This window comes from Hylobates moloch, unplaced genomic scaffold (assembly GCF_009828535.3).
Source record: "Hylobates moloch isolate HMO894 unplaced genomic scaffold, HMol_V3 SCAFFOLD_10, whole genome shotgun sequence".
Lineage (NCBI taxonomy): Eukaryota > Metazoa > Chordata > Mammalia > Primates > Hylobatidae > Hylobates > Hylobates moloch.
This window is the reverse complement of record NW_026652285.1, coordinates 99,193,703-99,214,943: the sequence shown is the minus strand read 5'-3', so window position 1 is coordinate 99,214,943 and position 21,241 is coordinate 99,193,703. Positions and strand designations below refer to the sequence as shown.

At 43.5% G+C, this 21,241-nt stretch overlaps 1 protein-coding gene across 14 annotated transcripts in view; it reads right to left on the bottom strand.

Annotated features, from left to right (window-relative positions):
* Window positions 1-21,241, bottom strand: part of RALGPS1 (Ral GEF with PH domain and SH3 binding motif 1) — a 298,720-nt gene that overhangs the window by 157,728 nt on the left and 119,751 nt on the right. For 11 of the 14 annotated variants that reach the window (XM_058444878.1, XM_032165158.2, XM_058444882.1 and 8 more), the window contains 2 exons: window positions 15,515-15,604; window positions 12,691-12,783 (listed from right to left, as the gene is read on the bottom strand). The exons of 1 other annotated variant lie outside the window; for it this stretch is intronic. In XM_058444878.1, coding sequence (XP_058300861.1) covers window positions 12,691-12,783; window positions 15,515-15,604 — 183 coding nt within the window. The remainder of the gene's footprint in view (window positions 1-12,690; window positions 12,784-15,514; window positions 15,605-21,241) is intronic. 2 more of the 14 variants (XM_032165153.2, XM_058444881.1) reach the window with 1 other exon arrangement.

The following is a 21,241-nucleotide window of genomic DNA, read 5'->3' as shown; positions in this document are numbered from 1 at the left end:
GGCCAGGAAAAGTTTTTTAAGGCAATTAGAAAATCCAGAAAAATGGGTAGGGCATGGTAGCTCACATCTATAACTTCACTATTTTGGGAGGCCAGGAGTTTGATACCAGCCTGGGCAACATAGCAAGATGTCATCTCTACAGAAAAATTTTAAGGCCGGGCGCAGTGGCTCATGCCTGTAATCCCAGCAATTTGGGAGGCCGAGGGGCGGATCATGAGGTCAGGAGTCTGAGACCAGGCTGGCCAACATGGTGAAACCCTGTCTTTACTAAAAATACAAAAATTAGCCAGGTGTGGTGGTGTGCGCCTGTAATCCCAGCTACTCAGAAGGCTGAGGCAGGAGAATCGCTTGAACCCGGGATGCAGAGGTTGCAGTGAGCCAAGGGTGGGCCACTGCATTCTAGTCTAGGCCACAGAGTGAGACTCTGTCTCAAAAAAATAATAATAATTAAAAAAATTAGCTGGGCATGGTGGTGCACACTTGTAGTCCCAGCTATTCAGGAGGCTGTGGCAGGAGGACTGCTTGAGCCCAGGTGTTCAAGGTTGCAGTGAGCTATGAGCTATGACACTCCAGCCTGGGCAATAGAAAGACCCAAAACAAAAAAACAAAAAACAAACCAAAAAACCCAACCGAACCAAACCAAAACAAAAACAAAACAAACCAAAACCAAAACCAAAAACAAATAAACAAAAAAAATCAATCCAGGGAAATGATAAAATATTCAAGGAAGGACATGTTATTCATAGTTTACTACTTGACTATATAGTGACGCATATTTACTCATTCCTAATCATTAAAACACCAAATATTCATTTAACAAAAGTGATTTCACTATAATGATGAATGTGTTTGAGGAACAAGGGAAGGTGGTTCAGGAAAACTAAACCAACATCTACCATACAAAGAAGTCACCAGATGCTGTCTAAAGCAGATGGGTCAAGAAACTGTAGCAAAAGCACATTGGTAAGTATATGGCAGAAACTACTAGAAGAAGCCAATAAACTGAAAGTGGTTGCCTCTGGGGAATAACTGGGGCATGGAGAGATGAGTGTTGAATGTCAGTTGTTTCACTAAACCTTTCAGTACTTAGTGATTTTTAAAATTCATGTGAATATAATGCTGATAATAATTTTTTTAGGTTTAATTTTTTAAATGTAGGGTTTGTTTACTCAGAAAATAACAGCATTTACTCACATGTTTTAAGCTTTCATTACAAGAACCATAAACTGCAAACCTCATCTGAACTTGAGGGTCCCTTAGATTTTGGAGTTTATGGGAAGCCTCAGGAAGAAACCCATCAGAACTACATACAAGAAAGTAAATTGTCTGCTTACCCAGAGTCAAACAGATACTAAAACCATTCTTGTTCAAGAAAAGAGATAAGGAAGTAAAGTTAAAGAAAAATTTCACTAAGTCTAACTTCACTTCTAGTAAAGTTTAGAAGTCTTGGGGCACCCTGAGATTTTCTTCCATAATATTGATCATGATTGTGCTTGACCGTATGATTACATTTGTGTCTCCCTCAACAAATTATGGACTCCATGAGGAGGCTGACCATGCTGGCTGCATCCACTCTACTGTTCCCTGCATCTTGTATGATTCCTGACACAGAGGAAACACTGCCAAAATATTTGCTGCATAAAAGAATAATGAGAAAAATAACAATAATAACTGAAAAACCCAATTACTTGGAAAATTTTGAATATTCAAATAATTCTTGGGCAAAAGACCAAATAAAAGCCAAGATAATGGACTATTTACAAGCCATACATAATTAGAATACTGTACGTTAAACTATGTGATGAGGCCAAAAGCACATTAAGAGGAAAATTTGTGGCTTTAAACTCATTTATTATTAAACAAGAACTAATATAAATGAACTAAATATTCAACTCAACAAGCTAAGAAAATAGTGGGAAAACTGGAGAAAGAAATCAGTGACAAAATTGGCATGTTAAAAAACAAAACATCAAACTAAAAAAAGCTAAACATCAAACCTACAGAAATGATAACTAAATCTAAGAGCTAATTTTTATAAAATACCAATAAAATAGGTAAAATTTCTATTAAGAAGCAAAAATATACAACATAGGACTGACAAAGGGGCTATAACCACATATGCAAAATGAATTAATTTACAAAGTAAAAACAAAGCCCCTGCTTATTAATTGTGAATCATTTTCATGGTACAAAGGGTAAATGGGACTCACAAACCACAAGGTCAAAAGCCAGGAAGATCACAAATTTGGAGAAATACCTGAAGAAGTGGGTGGCTTTTGGAAATTTCCCGTCATGCTCTGAGTACCTTGTATGTGGCACTTGTATTTGACTGATCACAAACCACCACTCCCCTTTCTAGTAAAGCAGTTCAAATCTGGAAGTTGTCTCCATGGAGAAGAAAAAAATTTCTCCAAATTTTCTTTATGAGGACTTTGGTGTCTTGTTCCCTTGCCTCGAGATAATAATATTTCTTGATGCATGGAAATATTCTTTAGCAAAGAGACTGTTGCTCCAAATATGTTAAAATTGGCTCAAAATTCCATTTCAATTCCAGTGTCTACTGTTGATATGGAAAGAATTTTTAGTGTTGTGGATAATCTATGGACCAATGGATTCAGCAGACTAAGTATGGAATCAGTAAGGAAATGAACTGGAATTTTTAAAATAATTTTTTACTTCTTTGGATGCAAAATACCCATTTCTGAAAAATAAAAAACTACAAAGTCACATACCTAATATAAAATATTAGATGCAATGGGACTACTGTATGTAACACAAGGAAAAACTATAACTGAAATTTAGCGGTGTCCTGGCTAGCTGTCCATGTTTGTCTTTGACTAAAGCTATTTTAAACCCTGTACAGACAGAAGTTAATTTGTAGAAAATGTAGTAATAGAAATAATTCCTGTCTACAGAAAGGCAAATAATGCCTCATAAAATGCTACTGATTATCCCCATGGGAATACTGACTAATTTCATACCTTTTTTTTAAAGTGATTTTAACCTTCCTTACCTGATTATAAAAGTGTAGTACTCTAGCTTCTCTTTTGATACGGTTGTAATATCTTACTGGTTCTCTCCTTAATCAATAAGTTAAATAAAATCTTTGACAAGTATTCATCTTATATTTGTATGAGTCATGATTTTATCTTTTTAAAAAATCATCCTTGGCTGGGCGCAGTGGCTCACGCCTGTAATCCCAGCACTTTGGGAGGCTGAGGTGGGCGGATCACAAGGTCAGGAGATCGAGACCATCCTGGCAAACACGGTGAAACCCCGTCTCTACTAAAAATACAAAAAATTAGCCGGGCATGGTGGCGGGCGCCTGTAGTCCCAGCTACTTGGGAGGCTGAGGCAGGAGAATGGTGTGAACGCGGGAGGCGGAGCTTGCAGTGAGCAGAGATCGCACCACTGCACTCCAGCCTGGGTGACAGAGCGAGACTCCGTCTCAAAACAAGAAAAACCAAAACAAACAAACAAAAAAAATCCTTAAACAGTTTTACACACACACACATATATACATGTATCCAATCACATGCATATACAAATACATACACAATCCCGTAGGACAATTTTCTCATTTATTTCTAATAATGTTGCTAATTTTTTTATTCCAGCCATGGCAACCCAGCAGATATTCCCACAAAGACCCGAGAGAGAGAGCTGGGAGGTTGAGATCGATCCCCTGATATAAGTTTGCCAAGGGCCCATTCAGGCTCCAGATCTGGTCTGGTGGTGGGCAGAGAGTCAGGCACCAAATATACATCTCATTTGTTCAACCTGGTTTAGCAAGGAAGAATCAGAAACACTATATAGGAGAGGACTCTCTAGGGGAAGAACAAACTCTATTACCCAAAGAAGGAACTGCAGGAAGAGGTAGTCCTGAAAACAAGTCTAGAGGGATTTCAACAAGCACAGGTGGGGCTGGAAAGGCCCCGAAGCCACAAAAGGCATGAGCGCGGGCCTGGAGGTGGGCACACAAGGGATGTTCAAGGAAACAGCAGTTTGGCTAAAGTGCAGGTAAGTGTTGCTTTGCATAAGACTAGAAAAGAGAGAGATGGAAACTCACCTTTGGAAAAAGTGTGGTTTTGACTTGGCCATTTGGATGCCATAGACATGTGAACACCATTTTGACTGCTTATTCTACTTTTCCAGATACTTCAGCTCAACTTGCAAACAGGGTGCCAATCACAAACTGCTAAGCATGAACAGCAAATCGAAAAGAATGAGTTGATTATGGCCATGTTTTAACAGAAAATTCCTCAGGCCAACTCTAGCATCTCTTGCACACATGACTTGGGGCTCTGAGTTGCTGTGTTGCTGGTGGTAGCAGATGCACTGCTGGCCACAGCTGAAAGGTTTATGGTTGTTTTTTAGGGTCAGGAAGTAGATATGAAACATTTTGGTGTTTGCTGCCAATGTCAAAATGCCTCTATTATGTCCTCAGCACTCTGCAAGACACTCAGCACCCACCAGCTTTCATCATGTGCCTCATCCCCAGATGCAAGTCTCTCTCAGAAACACTCATGAGGACAGACCAATTCTCTCTCTCATTCCAGCTCAGTCTCTTTCCTTCACAGAGGCATCACTGAAATACAGGGTTGGAAAACCACATGATGGTTAAAAACTGGCTGACAAAATATTATCACAAAACTGAAGGTGAAATAAATGCTCAAATGGCAGATCAAAAAGAAAAACTGGTGTCAGAATGGTTGTATCTGAGCACAATGCCGCTCTGAAGGAGCAATGGCACAGAGCCCCCATCCTAGCAAGGTGGACGAGCGGTTGAAGGAGAACACTAAGAACTATCTTTAACCAGGGATGTGAAAACCTTGAAGCTACGTTTGGAGAGATCACTCCAGTAGTGGTGTGAGGATGGCCCACAGAGAGCAAGTCCCGAAGCAACGAGACCAGCTGAAAGAGGATGACAGTTCAGGCCATAAGTAAAAGGCCCTGTCATACAAGGAGGGAAGCCTCTGCCAACCCATTCGAGAATAGTTAAGAAGAGCTGAAAATAATAATAATAATAATAATAACAACAACAACAACAACAGGTAATACTTACCTAACCCTCAATATGAGCCAGGCATAGTTCTAAACATTTTTTCATGTATTTACTCATTTAATCCTCACTGTAAGAGGTAGGCCCAGGGCTCAACCCAGGTGTCTGATTTAGGAGGCCATGCTCTCAATCTCCATGCCTCTCATTTCTTGGTCTGAGGTCCCCACACCAATGCAGGTCACATGTAGTATGTATTCAGATCCCTTCGCTGCATGAGGTTCAGGCTAGGGTGACAATTTCTCATAGATGAGTTTTTCCACTCATGCTCCCTTGGGGCTCTCCTAGGCTGGAGAGGGACTTTTCGATGCAGCAATACCTGACATGTCTCTCTGATTTCTATGGGTAGCTGAATTCCAGCCCCCCATGTGTGTGCAGCTGGACCCTCCTCTCTGTTCAGGCATTACAACCCTAGCTCCCAGCTGCAAAGGCTTATACACAGCAGTTTCTCTGAACTCTGCTCACTGTTTTGACTCTGAGAGCACTTTATTTTTAACACATGGTGACTTCCCTTTCTTGGCTTCTAATTTAGCTTTGCTTGTTGGTTTTTTAATTTGGTTGTATTTTATCCAGAATTTGTGTTTGTGTGTTTGAAGCAGGAGACTGGGAGGGAGAGGCTTATTTCTCAGTCTACCATATTGCCTAAGAGCCTAAAACACAGTCTGTTAAGAGAGTCTTCTGGCACTCACCATCATCTTCCTGGAAACCAAAGTTTGATTTCAGACACGCCAAGTGTGAGCTGTCAAAGGAACATGCAAGCAGAGGGATCTATGCAGCAGACAGCTGGAACAGGGTTCTAGGGTACAGGAGAGAGATCAGGGCTATAACTGAAAAGCCAGCCATCACTGGGGTACAGGAGGTGACACTTGAAGCTCCCCAAGCAGATGAGACCACCAAGGGATAGCAAATGGATCAAAGAGGTGGAGAGGTCACAGCCTGGCAGAACATCCACATCCATAGCAACAAAAGGAGTCAAGAGGAAGAAAATTAAGCCAAGGGAAAAGAGATTTTTGAAGAAGGGAGTTATGAACAGTGTCCAATGTTGTAGCAATGTCAAGGAAGATGAGGGTGCAAATGTCAGCAGATTTGACTGAGAACTTCTGAGAAGCAGTTCCAAGCCAGGCTATGAGGAATGATGAGGATGTGTGAGTGAGGGCTACAAATGTTGGTTTCCTCTGCATCCATCTCCTTATCCCCTCACCTGACTCACCTCCCACCTGACCAAATGCTCAGAAATGCCTTCAAAAAGCAGCTCAGGCCTATCACCACCTTCTCAACAACATCAGAGGGTGGCTACTGAGGCACTGCATCCGACAAACAGGGGCAAAGGGCACTTCCTGGATGAAAGACTTTGAATTCCAAAGTATGTGAATGTCACACATCTGCCGTCCTGTGATATTTGCAAAGTGGCCTTAGTTCTCTTGGTACAAGGAGCAATTCTCTGAATTGCAGAGCTCAATGACTGTGTCCCCAGATATCTAGGAGTGAGAGCCCCACTCCCAGGATAGTTCCCCTTTCAGGTCACCACCCTCCAGAACAGGCCTCCTGACCCATTGGCTATGATTTCCTGCCTGCAAAATTTCAATTTTCACAATGCTGCTGCAAATGAGTCAAACTCTTTGGATCAATTCAGTAGGAAAGAGCGAATCACTCTGGGAACATGCACAGAGCAAGAAGAGCATGTACGTATGTGTGCACACGTGTGGGGTATGTGCATGTTTATGTACATGCGCACACGTGGCATGTCTAGGACCTGACTGTAATTACTGTAATGAGTGACTCATCCATACTCTAGGAATTCTATACCCCTACATCACTCACGAAGCAGTCAGTCTCCTCTTGAGATCACTCTAATCAAAGAAAAGGTTTCATCAGCTTCTCAGTTGCTCAGGCCCAAAGCCTAGGACTCACCCCTCATTCTCTTCTCTTCATCTCGACATCTCATCCAGCAGACAATCTGTCAGCTCTCCCCAGCATATCCAGTATCAGCCTGCTGTTCTCATATCCCCAGCCACACCCTGATCCTGCCAACGTCCCCTTGCTCCTGAATTCTGCCCTAACCTCCTGAGTAGGCCCCCAGTTTCCACTCTTGGTCCCCATCCCCCACCCAGTTTGTTTTCTACACAGTAGCAACAGTAATTAAAAACACAAAAACCAAAGAGCAATTGGAAGCCAGATTGTGTCCGCCTCCTGTTTAAAATCCTTCAGTGCACTTGGAATAGAACCTAACTCCTCTCCCAGGCTTTGAGCCCTACATGATTGGCCCCGCTGCCCAGCCACTGCCTCTCACATCCATCTCCTCCTGGCACGCTGAGCTCTGGCCACACTGACCTCTGAGTTCCTTGCTCACACCAAGCTGATTCCTGTGCAGGACTTTGCACCAGCCATCTCCTCTGCCTGGGACGCTCATCCCCTCATCTTGGCATGACTGGTTCCTTTTTGTCATTCAGGCCTTGACTGAAAGTACATGGCCTGAATGTACGTTAGGCCTGTACTTTTTAGCATGACACTAGGGAAGCAAGGCCTTCCCTAACGCCACACTAAAGCAGGCACTCAGTCATTCTCTGTCATGTATTCTGCATCACTTTGCTTCCAATTTGACAGCTCCTTGCTGATCACTTCATGTATTCAATAAACATTTATTGATCACTTCTTGTGCCAGCCAGACTAGACACATGTTTATTCTCCCCAACATGAAAGCCCATGAGGACAGGGGCCTTGACTATGGCTTCAGGGCCTGACATTTGAGAAATGTTTGATTTGCAGAATGAATAACAGCCACACGGTGATGTGTACTCAGGAAATCAGAATTGGCTGCTACAACTTCTTGCTTAGGTTTCATGGCTTTAAGGGAGCCAATATTCCAAAGTGGTCCCAGTGCTGGGATAAATCATTACCCATCTGCATTTTTCCAGGCCAGCTATGGTAGCCTTCCTGTCTGTGTAAGCAGACAGCATTTACTAAGGGCCTACTGTCTACAGGCCTATGTTCAGTGTCAGTCGGTCCTGTCTAGCTCACCCAGCAGCTAGCACTTAGCAGCCACCCATGGAGAGGCCAACAGGACTCCCTGCCCTAGCTTAATGGCCAATTCTCTGGAGGTCATCCGTGATGCGGCCAAGTGGCAGGTATCCTCCCACACCTGTAACTCCCTTCCACCAGGTTTCCCAGATATTCAGGCTTTCAGTGCAACCCACAGGGATGGCACAGAGAGCTGGCCTGAACTGTCCCCAGGCTCTGTGTGCTAGCTGCATTTCTCTAGCCTCATTTCCCAAGCAGTGTAGGTGTCTATTTGTCCCTGCCCTGTGCCCAGCCTGATTCTCTCACAGGTTCTTGCCATTAGCAAGCCATCCAGCATACCCGCCAAGAAGACGGACTGTGGATTCCAGCAGGATGAGGCTGTGCCATGCTGGTTCTGTCACTCACCAGCTCTGGATCTTGAACAAGTCATTCTACCTCTTCAAACCTCAGTTTCCTCCTCTACAAAACAAAAACTATCATAGCACTGCCCTTTGGGGATGTTATGGCTGGTTCTTCCAATGCCACCTGCACCTCCCTACTCTGTGGCACATGAGGTCTCACCAGTCCCACCTCAAAGGACAAGTGAGCAGAGAGGAAACAGCTCTCTTTGGGCAACATTTCTATGGCAATCTCATATCAGAAATTAATAGCAAAAGAAGAATGCAATGCAACTCAGGACAACACATACAATTCAAACAACAAATGTATAGTGGCTGGGCACCAAGGATACAGAGAAAAATCAACATCATCAATGAGGAATGCAGTCAAAAGGGGGAGGCAGACCTATAAACAAAACTGCAGAGTCGGTGCATGCTCCACCCTGCGTGCTGTTACCAGACAAGTGCATCAAGAATACAGACAGTGGAGTCTCCCATTCCACTGGGGCTGGGGGTGATTTGGATGAAAGAAAAAGATGATGAGTTTGGCCCCCTCTGTTTCCTAAATGCTCTATGCCAACTGCAGTCCTTGGATTAACAAGACATGTGAGTGAGTGAGAGGGGAGAGTCTGATCTAAAACAAAGGCTGAATAGTGGGTTCACCAAGAACAAGCAGCTACCCCACAAGTGACCTTGGAGACCTCATGTTGTAATCCACACAGTGTGTATCACCTCCTCTCTCCCTGACACAATACTGTGGCAGCTGCCATTCTTATTTCCTAGGATGCTGCATCTACCCACCTTTTGCCCTGGTAAGTGGCTCTCTGTAACCAGGGAAACAGCCCTGGCTCAGCCCTTAGGACACAACAGGGAGGTTTCTCAGAATAGGAACAGGGACATGTTGCTGCCTTGAGTCCCCTGCTCTTTGGTGACATGTAATCTTAGTTCCCTGGCATCTTCCTCTTCCCCACCAGCTAAATGCCAACTGAGGTGCAAAGACAGGAGCCAACCCAGGGAAGTAGAGGAGCAACAGAAGCCATGGTATAAACAATCAATCCAAGAAATGAGTGGCCAGAAGGCATTTGCAGGGCAGCCTTCAAAGTCCTGCTGCAGCTCTCTGGCTCACTGGCTGCACATCCCCTCCCTGACAGGCCCCTCCTCTGACTGCTCTTTCTGCTGCACTCCAGCAACCAGGTGCCAGGCCAGCAGCAGCCACAGCCAAGACAGAGACCCAAAGGCCCGGGAGGCACCAGTAGTCTATCAACCTTATTTTCAAGTTCCTAATGCAATACTTATGGTACAAAAGGGAAAACAAAAACAAAAATTAAAAAAAATAAGACCTCTCTCTTGTTTTGGCTGACAGGGGGTAGGCTGGAATTGTCTTTTTTGTTCAGTGGGGTATGGTGGTTAAGAGCATGGATTCTGGAGCCAGGCTGCTTAGGTTTGATCCTAGCCCTGCCACTTAGCTGTGGGACCCTGCATAAACCATTCTACCTTTCTGTGTCTGTTTCCTCATCTATAAATGACAATAGTAACAGTGCCTATCTCAATGGGTAGCTGTCAGAACAAAATGGTTAATATATGTAAAGTGTTTAGGGGCCAGGTATAAAAGCTGACACCTATAATCCTAACAGTTTGGGAGGCTGAAGCAGGAGGATTGCTTGAGCCCAGAAGTTTGAGACCAGCCTGGGCAACGTAGCAAGGCACCATCTCTACAAAAAACTTAAAAATTAGTTGGATGTGGTGGTATAGCTTGTAGTCCCAACTACTCAGGAGGCTGAGGTGGGAGGATTGCTTGAGCCCAAGAGGCTGAGGCTACAGTGAGCTGTGTTCAGGCCACTGCACTCCAGCTGGGTGACAGAGTGAGACATACATAGATAGATTAGATAGATATAGATAGATAGATAGATAGATGATAGATAGATAGATAGATAGATAGATAGATAGATAGATAGATAGGCAGACAGACAGACAGACAGACAGACAGACAGATAGAAAAAGCATTTAGGGCGGTGCCTGCCACATGTTTTTATCTTGGCATATGTGTGAGGAAGAACACAACCCAGATGGCCTGGAAGGGAGCTAGGTGAATATGCCCACGCCTTTGAATGGGTCCTGGGTGCAAATTCCATTCCAGGCTCCCCAAAGAGGTTTATTCTCTCTCTCTCTCTCTCTCTCTCAATCTCTCTTTCTTTTTTAGAGATGGGGTCTTACTCTGTCACCCAAGCTGGAGGGCAGTGGCATAATCATAGCTCACTGCTGCCTTGAATTTCTGGGCTCAAGGGATCTTCCTGCCTCAGTCTCCTGCATAGCTGTGACACAGGGGCACACTACCATGCCCAGCTAATTTTGTGAATTTACGCAGAGATGAGGTCTTGCTATGTTGTCTAGGCTGGTCTTAAACTCCTGGCCTTAAGCAATCCTCCCACCCCCAGCTTCCCAAAGTACTGGGATTATAGGAGCGAGTCACTGCACCTGGCCTGGCGGTTTATTTTCATTACAGCAAAGAACCATCAACAGGAGTGAAGACCCAGCCACCTTGAGTAGGGCGTGTCAAGCCAAACAAAGTGGTCCTGGAGACTGCTGTGACCTGCTGCTGCCCACTGTCCTGGCAGTACACAGCATCCCCTGGAGGACACCATTGCTTTATCCATGGGCCTGGCCCTATCACTGAGTGGACCATATCTCTGCACAAGACCCTTAGACATCCCAGCCCTCTGTGCTATCTCTGCCTCCACCAACTGTACAGCTTATAGGGATTGTTGAGAGTTACAATATTACCGACAGCAAAGTCTAGGCATCATGAGAAGATTCAAAAATCATCCTGCTGGGTCCTCACATAGCTCCCAGCAGTCCAAGAAACAATAACAGCATCTAAGTGATGGAAAATTCATTTGAAAAAGAATCTCCAAGCAACTTCTGAAAAAAAGCCTCGCTGGTCAGATGGACTTGGAATCACAGGGCTGGCAGCAACTGCTAAGACCGGTGGCTTCCAAACTTGCTTTCGACCTCCAAAGCCATTGCTCAGTTGAAATTCACCCAGAAGTCCAGTACATAAAACTGATACAAACAGAGCTGTTCTGGTGGAAATAGTGCCCAAACTGCCTGCTTGGCAGCATCTCTCCACTCTCTCAGCCCCTGGTGGCGCCCAAGGCAACTCTAAGGAACCCCTGGGACTCCACGAAGCACTGATGGAAAACCAAGAATCTAGGCCAACCTCCCCGAGTTGATACGAGAAAATAAGTCGCACAGAAGTCATGCTCTTGAATGGCACCTGAATGCAAACCCAGTTTTCTGACACTGGGCTAAAACTTCTCACTCTACTTTGCGAGGACTAGATCTGTGGAAAACAGCAATTTAAAGAAACAAGGCTCATTTTCGATCACCTACAACATAATCCCTGAGTATTTTAAAGGCCCTTGAACCAGCCAAGTAGGAAACAGAGCCCAGCCCCACAGACTGGCAGAAAGCAGTTCAGAAATCAGTTGCAGAAGCACATCTGACAATTCCATATAGTTTCTGTCAGTTCCGTGGGATATAAACAGGTCTTGAAAGGCTTGTGCTGTGTGGCTGTGAGAGACCCCAGATCAGACAGGCCAGGAGGTGAATGCTAATGAGCTATGGAAATAGCAATTACTTCCCCCATGTCAGGCACTGTGCCAAGCGAAGAAGGATAAAGAGGTCTGAGATATTTTTAAAGTATTTTTACAGCAGAAAAACTTTCCTACAGACTCAATTATGTAACTATCAGACTCCACCTCTGAGCTGAAATTATCCAGGGCCTTAGGAAAAAAATCAGTTTTTTCCTACACGGGGGTCACAGGTTTCTCCAGAGAAACTTAGCGGTATGGCTAGTGACCCAGGGCAGCTGCGAACCATCAGCCCAGAGACCTTCCCAAGGACAGTTTGGAGCCTGCCAGAGAAAAATTCCAGCCAAGTGGAGGGCAGAAGTCATGCCGCTGACCCGGTCATCACACATGACATGGTGGTGTCCAGGAAGATCCACTCTGGGGGCTTCTGACCCCAGCCACATCAGCACCTTCACCATTCCCTGGTGCCAAAATGGGGCTGGGGTCACTGACGGAGTGAGGATGCCTACAGAACTGTCATCAACTCATAGTAACTCTGTCGTTGGCAAAGTATAGACAGTAAGAGAAAGGCTGGGGCTTGTGGAATGAAGAACTTCACCAATGAAATGATAGCCAAAATCAGATAGACTTCGGGAGATTAACTTACAGCCCAGGTTTTTGTCAGCCTGAAGATGGGAGCACTTTGTAATGCTGACACCACAGACATGAGAGAATGAAGGTTGTTGAGTTCTAGAAGTTTCTGAAAAAAAGATATGGAATAGATTATTTTGCTGCTATAAACAACAGAACAAAAACATGCTCAAGTGTTACCAAATGTCATATTTATGAAATTCAATTACACTTAAAAATATCTCATGTAGAAAACATAGTTCTAAGGATTTCATAGAAACCATATGCTTTTTTTCTCTTAAATTGTCAAAAGGTGAGTCTGCATCTAAAACGTGCAAAATTTCATAAGCTGACTAGTCTGGACAGAAACGTGGCACAGGGTAATGTTTGATAGTGTGCATTACATTCTTTTTTTAGACAAATCTGAATACTGTCCCAGCAGGCTTTTGTAAACTAAAACCCCGAATGTGCCAACAGCATCAACGTGGGTCTTCTATGATTATCTTAACACCAGAAGGAGACAGAGGCTGAGGAAACATGGTACCAATCTGCATAATCCCTCTCAGCTGGGAAGGCAATGCTCGGGCCTCCCCATCACTTGACCATGTTCCTTTGAACCAGACCCCAAATTAGTGAGAACATTTGGATTCAATTCAGTCTCAGACAAGTTTCTTACCATGGAGGGAAACAGAATGAGACACAGTCGAGTGTAAGTGCAGAAAAATGCGACTGCTCTGTTCCTGGTTTTATGCTAAGAGAAACTTGCTAACAGGACGGGGGTGCCATTTCTCATTCTCGGGAGTCAATGAAGTTTGGGTTATTAGGCAGGCTCTATGGAACCAAAAGACCTGGTTCCAATCCCAGCTCCCACTACTTCTGTGTCCTTCAGCAAGTTACCTAATCCTTCTGAGCCTTGGTGTCCTCATACTTAAAGTGCGGAAAGCAATCACAGCACTTCTGCTACATGAGACAGTGCATATCAACTGCCTAGACCAGTGGCTGGTCCCAGGGCAGGAGCTCAGTACAATATGAGTCTCAGCCTTGTCTTTTCCCACCCCCGTCACTTAAGTATTTCCAAGCTCAGTTGCCCCTTCCTCTAATATGTCTTTCCTGACCATGTCCCCACAGAAGTCCATGCATATCTGTAGCACACTGGATTGTACTTGCTTTTTACTTGCCTCTCTCTCACCCTGGACTGTGTGTTTCCTGAGAGCAGGGACAAAGTTTTGTCTACCATCGTGTCTCTGGTACCCAGTACAGTGCCCAGCACATTGTAGGGCCTAGTGAAATGCATAAAGAAAGGAAAAGCCTTTATACTTAGTCCTCACAGCTCTGTTCCTACTTGGAAATTTATCTCTCACCACATGAGCTAAATACTTCATTTCATACATCTTGTAACATTCTCTAATTGTTTCCTGCGTGTAAGAATAGATTCTCTAAGTGAACTGAATTTCATTCTATGTATCTGCATGGTTATGCCGGTCACAGAACTTCTTTTTAGAGCTGAAAGGGCTCTGGAAATTATCTAACCCACGGCTCTGGAAATTATCTAACCCACCCCTTTCATTTTATAGATGGGAAAACCAAGGCCCAGAGAAAGGAAGGGGCTTGCACAAGGAAAGACCCAGGGCACAGAGCCAGCATAACAGTCTGCCACACAGAAAATGGCAGAGATTAAGGAGGGATCATTTTGGATTCCATGGGTGGGCACCATAAACACATTTCCAAACTGACAGCCCAGGAGGACTGGAACCACATCCTACTTTCTCTTGTGGCCCGGTACAGAACTGATTGACAGCAACAAATATCATTAAGCCCAGCACCAGTTCCAAGTACTTCAGGAGAATGCACAGGAAGTAAATGTGACCATTGCTCTTAACATAAATAGATGATGCACTTAACCTGCCCCTGAGGGCCAGCAGAGCAGCTTCCCTGAAGGCAGAGAGGCACGACTCCGATTCCTGCCCCACCACTGACTGGCTATGGTGCCCTGAGCATGGACACTTCACTTCTCTAAGCTCTCCTTCCTCTGCAAATGGAATAATAATCATGTGAGCACTGAATATGATCAGGTCAGTAAAGCAGCTGACCATAGCATGGTGCCTGGCTCGTAAAGAGAAGCTTTCCTAGGACCTGGGTGGGAAGACAACACATGCACACATGAAGCAAGCAGCGAAACAGCCAGCATGATGCTGTGGCTGAGAGTCAGGCAAGCCTGGGTGGTTGAAACCAGTGTATGGGGAGGAGCTGCTGGGCATGACAGTGGTCCAGGATGGCCCACGGGATGGCACATTCCTAGAGATAAGGGAAGAGGAGGGAAAAGGTGATTCCCAACAAGGACAGAACCTATCAGGCCAGGGGGCAGGAGGTGGGGATGGGGGGCTGCAGAGTCACCTGGCCCAGACCTGAAGCTCAGTGGGAGGCGGGTGGGGTGTGCTGACTGCTGACAATATTGTGCAGGATGTGATGATATCACAAGCATTGAGCATTGATGCTAACTAAAATCCATCAACCCCCAGAACTCCTAAAGTAGGAGAATGAATGGATTCCAGGGGCAGCCTCTGGGTCCTGCCTTGCGGAGAGACTGTGAAAGCCCAGGTAAGGAGAATGGCTGGCTGCCAAAATTACAGGGTGTGGCGCATGCTGCCAATTTGCACACAAGGTGCTAGCAGGCTGGTGAGCACCCAGGCAGGTCTAACAGCTGGCTCTGCCTGGGGAAGTCAAGCCACAGCACCCTGTTTGAACTGTGCCCGGCAGGCCCACAGCAAAGCAGCTCCCAAAGTACTGAGGAAACATATTTTGGGGGAGGAGGTGTGGGAGAGAAGAGGAAAAGGAAGGAAAAATAATAATAAAAAGCTTACCTTGGCTATTTTCACAAAATGGCTGAGGATTTCTGCCCTTATTTTTAAAGTCTGTGCTGTTAGAATTTCTCGTACAACCCAAAAACTGACCTGTAGAGTCAAATACACACACATACACACATACACACCAGAAAAGTTGTTAATTGCTGGACCGCCCATGTCCCCCTTGCCCACCGCTGTTATGGGATTTCCAAGAGGTCAGGAAACGGGGAGAGGATAGCCTGGGGTCACATGAGTTAAAGAGTTCCTCTACAGCACCCAACCCTGCAAATGGGCCGTGTTCTGAGCACCCTGTCTCCAGTGCACGCTGCAGTACCAAGAGAAAACAGCACTTTCCTCATCATCCCGGGGAGGGCTGGGCCTCCATGACACGAGTCTCGAGAAGAGCTGCTGGGAATCTTGAGATGAATCAGACTGAATTCCTGCTCAGAAGGATCCCAGTTGTGGGGAGATCATAGATGATGGGTGGATGGAGGGACAGATGGACAAATAGCCAAAGGGACATGTATATTGGTAGGACCACTTGTGAGGTCCATATCCCCAGCCAGCCCTAAGATAAGGAGGATTCATCAATATTTGCACAATTTTAACAAATTTAATTTTTTGGGAGAGGTTCATCCCATAATGTAAATGATATGGAAGTATCTCTTTCGAAGTTCCATAAAGCAATGCCTATTACAGGGCATGTTTTCCTGGAGACAGCATGCACCAAAAAGGGTATGATGGTAGCTTTGGTTCAGAAGCCCATTCACGCTTGACCTCTCACATACAGCAGCAGCCTGAACCCCTGTGTCTGATGGTGGAACAGGAAAGTCATCTACCAGAGTGGAGCTGACTCACATGGCACCTCAATGCAACGGAAGAGACTCATGCCAAGAAATGCTGGGAAGTGGCTAGCTCTTCCTGTTTATGTTTCACTTCTGTAACAACAGTTCTATGTGAAACACGGATGCCCAAGAGTGCAATGACAGCACTGCAAAGAAGGGTGGAGAGCCAGGCAAAGCACGGGGCATAGGGAGAATTAAAAAGAAGGCAAGGCATCTAAAACCCCTAAACTTTATAGGGAAAAATATAGTTGAGGATATTCCAGAGCTAATAAAACAAGCTTACTGCTGCAATAAAATGTATTCTCATTATTGAAATACCATCACTTTTCAAATAGAAAGCAAAGAAAGAGAAACCAAGAATCAACAATGTGCTTTTTTATATTATTAAGCAGGAGTATTATAGAAATGTTTTCTCAGTGTAATTATCTGTGGTTGCCTCCAGGACATGACTGGGTTTCCATAGAATCATTTTTTCCAAGGAATTGCCCACAATTAAGCTCACACTCAAATATTTACTAGCCAGTTACAGAGAAAAGTTTTTCTAAATACCAAATGGGATGCCCATAAACCTTATATTTTAATATGTGTACACTTTTATGCCATATTATCACACTCAAGTGTGATAGTTTACACGTATAATAGATTCCTGCATGTCAAAGAATCACACGTTTATGGCATATTATGGAACGTGGAAGCATTGAGTCTGGAACTGCAGCCCATGTTGTGCAGAGGCAACTCTGAGTCAACAACTCGATTCAGCAGAGTTCCATGATGCCCCTTCGGTGTGCAGGCTCCAGGCACTGGGAGCCCAGACCTTCCTGAAATTGAGGTGACCAAAGGAGGAGGCAGAATCCTTAAGGAATCACTATATTAGAAGGCAGCTGGTAATAGTGGCCATGGAAGAAGTTCAAACAGTAAACCAAAGTATGAGAGAGGTAATGATAGAGGAAGGCTTCTGGAAGAAGACAGGCCTTGAAAGATGGGTAGACTTTAAACGAGAAGACTGAAGTCTGTGGCCTTATGTTCCATGACCAGGGATGGCTGGATAGGCTGAAAGGACTGGTGTTGCAGGAGTGCTGTGGTTGGGGGTTGTGAGTGACGATGAGGGTAGGGAGGGAGAAAAAGACCAGATTGGGTGTGTGGTGGGGAGGGGAGGACTGGTGCAACAAGGTGAGAGCAAGGAGCTAAAACACTATGGTACACAGGGACTTTCAGAGGCTTCTGAGCAGGGTGATAGATGAGATCCTTTGCAAGGATAGAGACACCCATTAGAAAACTGATGCAATGGTCTCAGTGAGAGATGAGGAGGTCTGAGCCAGGGCCATGCTGATGGAGATGGGAAGAAGAGGGAGATAAGGAAGACATTACAAAGGTAGAATCAGCATAGTTTCAAACACTTTTTTATTTTATTCTCTTTTCTAACTACAAAACTTAAGTTTTTAACTTCAGAAGTTTGATGCAGAAAACAAGGAATAAGAGATAAGTACAAAAGTAAGACGTAAGACGTAAGTACAAAAGACAAAGAAATCTCAGTCTCACATATAGACCAACATCATAAACACCGTGGTATGCATCCTTCTAGTCTTTTTTTCTTTTTCTTTTTTTTTTTTTTTGAGAGGACGTCTCGCTGTCACCGAGGCTGGAGTGCAGTGGCATGATCTTCGCTCACTGCAACCTCTGCCACCTGGGTTCAAGTGATCCTCCTGCCTCAGCCTCCTTAGTAGCTGGGATTACAGGCATGCACCACCACACCTGGCTGATTTTTGTATTTTTAGTAGAGATGGGGTTTCACCGTATTGGCCAGGCTGATCTCAAACTCCTGACCTCAGGTGATCCGCCTGCCTCAGCCTCTCAAAGTGCTGGGATTACAGGCATGAGCCACCATGCCCGGCCATCTTTTTTTCCCTCTGTATAGAACATGTTTGTCTCTTAAAACTAAGTTTGTGTATATTAATTATATATCACAAGATTTTTATAAGTGAATATTCTTCTACAATTTTTAGCAGCTTCCAAGTATTTAATCATAGAGAAGTATCATCATTTTCTTAAATGACCCTCTACTGTTGAATAGGTTATTTCTAATTTTGTGTAATAATGCTGAGATGAACATCCTTATACATATGTTTGTACGCTTTTTATTAAGGTCCTCAGATAAATTCCTGTAAAGTGGAGTGAATAAAAGCGTGTGTACCTGTTTTCAAAAGTATATGTAAAAAAAAGTGGCCTCCAAAAGGTCTATCTGTTTACCTATCAACAATAATAATAGATCCATGTTGCCATACACAGGCCAATACCAGTTACTATCAGTTTTTTTTTTTAACTAATTCAATGGAAAAAAATGGTATTTTTAATAATAAGATCCATGTTGCCATACACAGGCCAATACCAGTTACTATCAGTTTTTTTTCTTAACCAATTCAATGGAAAAAAATGGTATTTCACAGTTTCAATTTCACATTTCTTTCATGACTATTCAGGTGTTGTTTGTTTTGCTTTCTTTCAGTTAACATTTTTTTGTTCCAAATATTTATAGGTCATTTGTATTATTTGTCTTCTGAACTGCCTGCACAGGTCCTTGTGAAGAACTATCTTTCTACTGGGACATCTTTCCTTCCAATCTCAAACTCCTGGGCTCAAGTATCCTCCCACCTCAGCCTGTCAAGTAGCTGAGACTACAGGCACGCATCACCACACCTGGCTTTTTTTTTTTTTTTTCGTATGGATGGGGTCTCACTATGTCACCCAAGCAGGTTTTTTCTTATTATTGATTGATAAAAGCTCTTTGTGTATCAAATAAAAATACATGTTGTGAGTCATATATTGTACCAAGAGCATGTAGACATTGGTACTCTTCTACATTGTTTGGAGGAATCGAAATCAGTAACATTTTGAAGAACAACTTGAACATATCTTTCAAGATGTTTAAGGTATAGTCTCCCTAGAATATTTACCTTATAAAAATACAGAAATATAGAAACACAGATATACAAGGTTTCATTGAAGCACTATCTACAATTTTCAAAAGCCCATTGATAGGGAATTGGTTACACAATTTACACTACCACCTCAAACTCTGCAAGGAAGTCACTAAGCTCAGCCAATATTTAACAAGTGGGAAATTAAATTCTACCTTCTTGAGGTCTAATCTACATGGATTATTTGAAATTCTTCTGCATGAGAGATTTGTTGATTCTTCCACATTTATTTATATCAGTATAGACTTGTGGATATTTATTTTATACTTTCGGTTACAATCCAATACTGTTATTTATATGCTGCTCAACTTGTTCCAGCTTTGGCCTTTGAGAGTTCTTTCAGTTGGCTCCTGCATCCCTTTGACACAACCCCTGTATTGTTTTGGTTTGTTAGTTTGAGCACTTCCTTACCTTCCAGCAATACAATATGCAGCAGGCTCATCTTTTATATTTCTTGCCTTAGTCTTAAAATTAGTCATTTCTCCAAGGAACGTTGGTTCCTTTTATCAAATAACAGTATTAGAAACCAAGATTAGCACAAAACAGGTATGAAGTATGCTTGCTGCTACTGGGGTATCATCATTTCTAGGTCCTCTCAGCTGGCAGAGCCAAGAAATGTGTGTGTGTGTGTGTGTTGTGTGTGTTGTGTGTGTGTGTGTGTACACTAACCCATGCCTATATACATATCTGTAAAGATTTCTATATGTAACCATCTATATCTGTATTAAGCTAAACATGAGTTCATACTGATGTCTCCAACTATAATCCATTACCACATGGATCGTTCTAGCCTCCTCACACCTAGCTTATCTGTAATTTCCCACTCCAACAGTGACAAACTTGGTTCCCACCATCTGCCACCCATTTCCTTATCCTCTCTTATATTCATCCATTTCTTATATTGTTTGATTCCAGTACACAGGGATAATGGTTTCAGAATTGTCACCCATCCCCCTTGGGAAACAACTTTATCAAATAGAGTATGGTGCTTATATACAGTTCCTTTGTCTTTAGCTTTACAGGCTCCACTCTATTACAAATGTACTTAGGTCAGCAATGTTTTCTCTCCCCGTCCTCAGTGAGGTTGTTCATACATTTATAATAGATTCTTTTGTTACATTCTGCTAAAACATTTGGTAACATTACATGTAACAAAATGTAACAAAGTGTTACACTGATCCCTCAAGTTGAATTTTTAAAATTTGCATATATTAAGGTTTCCTCTTGGTGCTATAAAGTTCACAAATGCACTGTGTCATGTATCCATCATGACAATATCACATAGTTTCACTGCCTTAAAAAAAAAAACAAACCCAGGCTTCACCTATTCAGCCCTCTCCCCTTTTCAAAGCCCTGACAAACACTGATTTGTTTATCGTCTCTATAGCTTTACCTTTTCCAGAATGTCAAAAAAGGAAGTATAAATGTAGAAGTATAATCATGTTGGTAACTTGATTTATGCTAGCAAGAACATTTTCTTTGCTTTGTAATAAACCAACAATAATGATTCAGAAGGCGGAAGAAAAGAGAAAAGGCATCTTCCATATGCAACCTTTCAAGATTGGCTTTTTTCACTTGGCAATATGCACTTAAGATTCATCCATAACATAAAGATGGGAATAACAGACACTGGGGACTATTAGAGGAAGGAGAGAGAGTGTGGCAAAGGCTGAGAAACTACCTATTATTGGGTACTATGCTCACTACCTGGATGACAAGATCATTCATACTCCAAAAGCTCAGCATCATGCAATATACTCATGTAACAAACCTGCACATGTACCCTGAATCTAAAATAAAACATGAAATTATTTTTTTAAAAAAAGATTCGGGCTGGGCACGGTGACTCGTGCCTGTAATCCCAGCACTTTGGGAGGCCGAGGCGGGCGGATCACCTGAGGTCAGGAGTTCCAGACCAGTCTGAC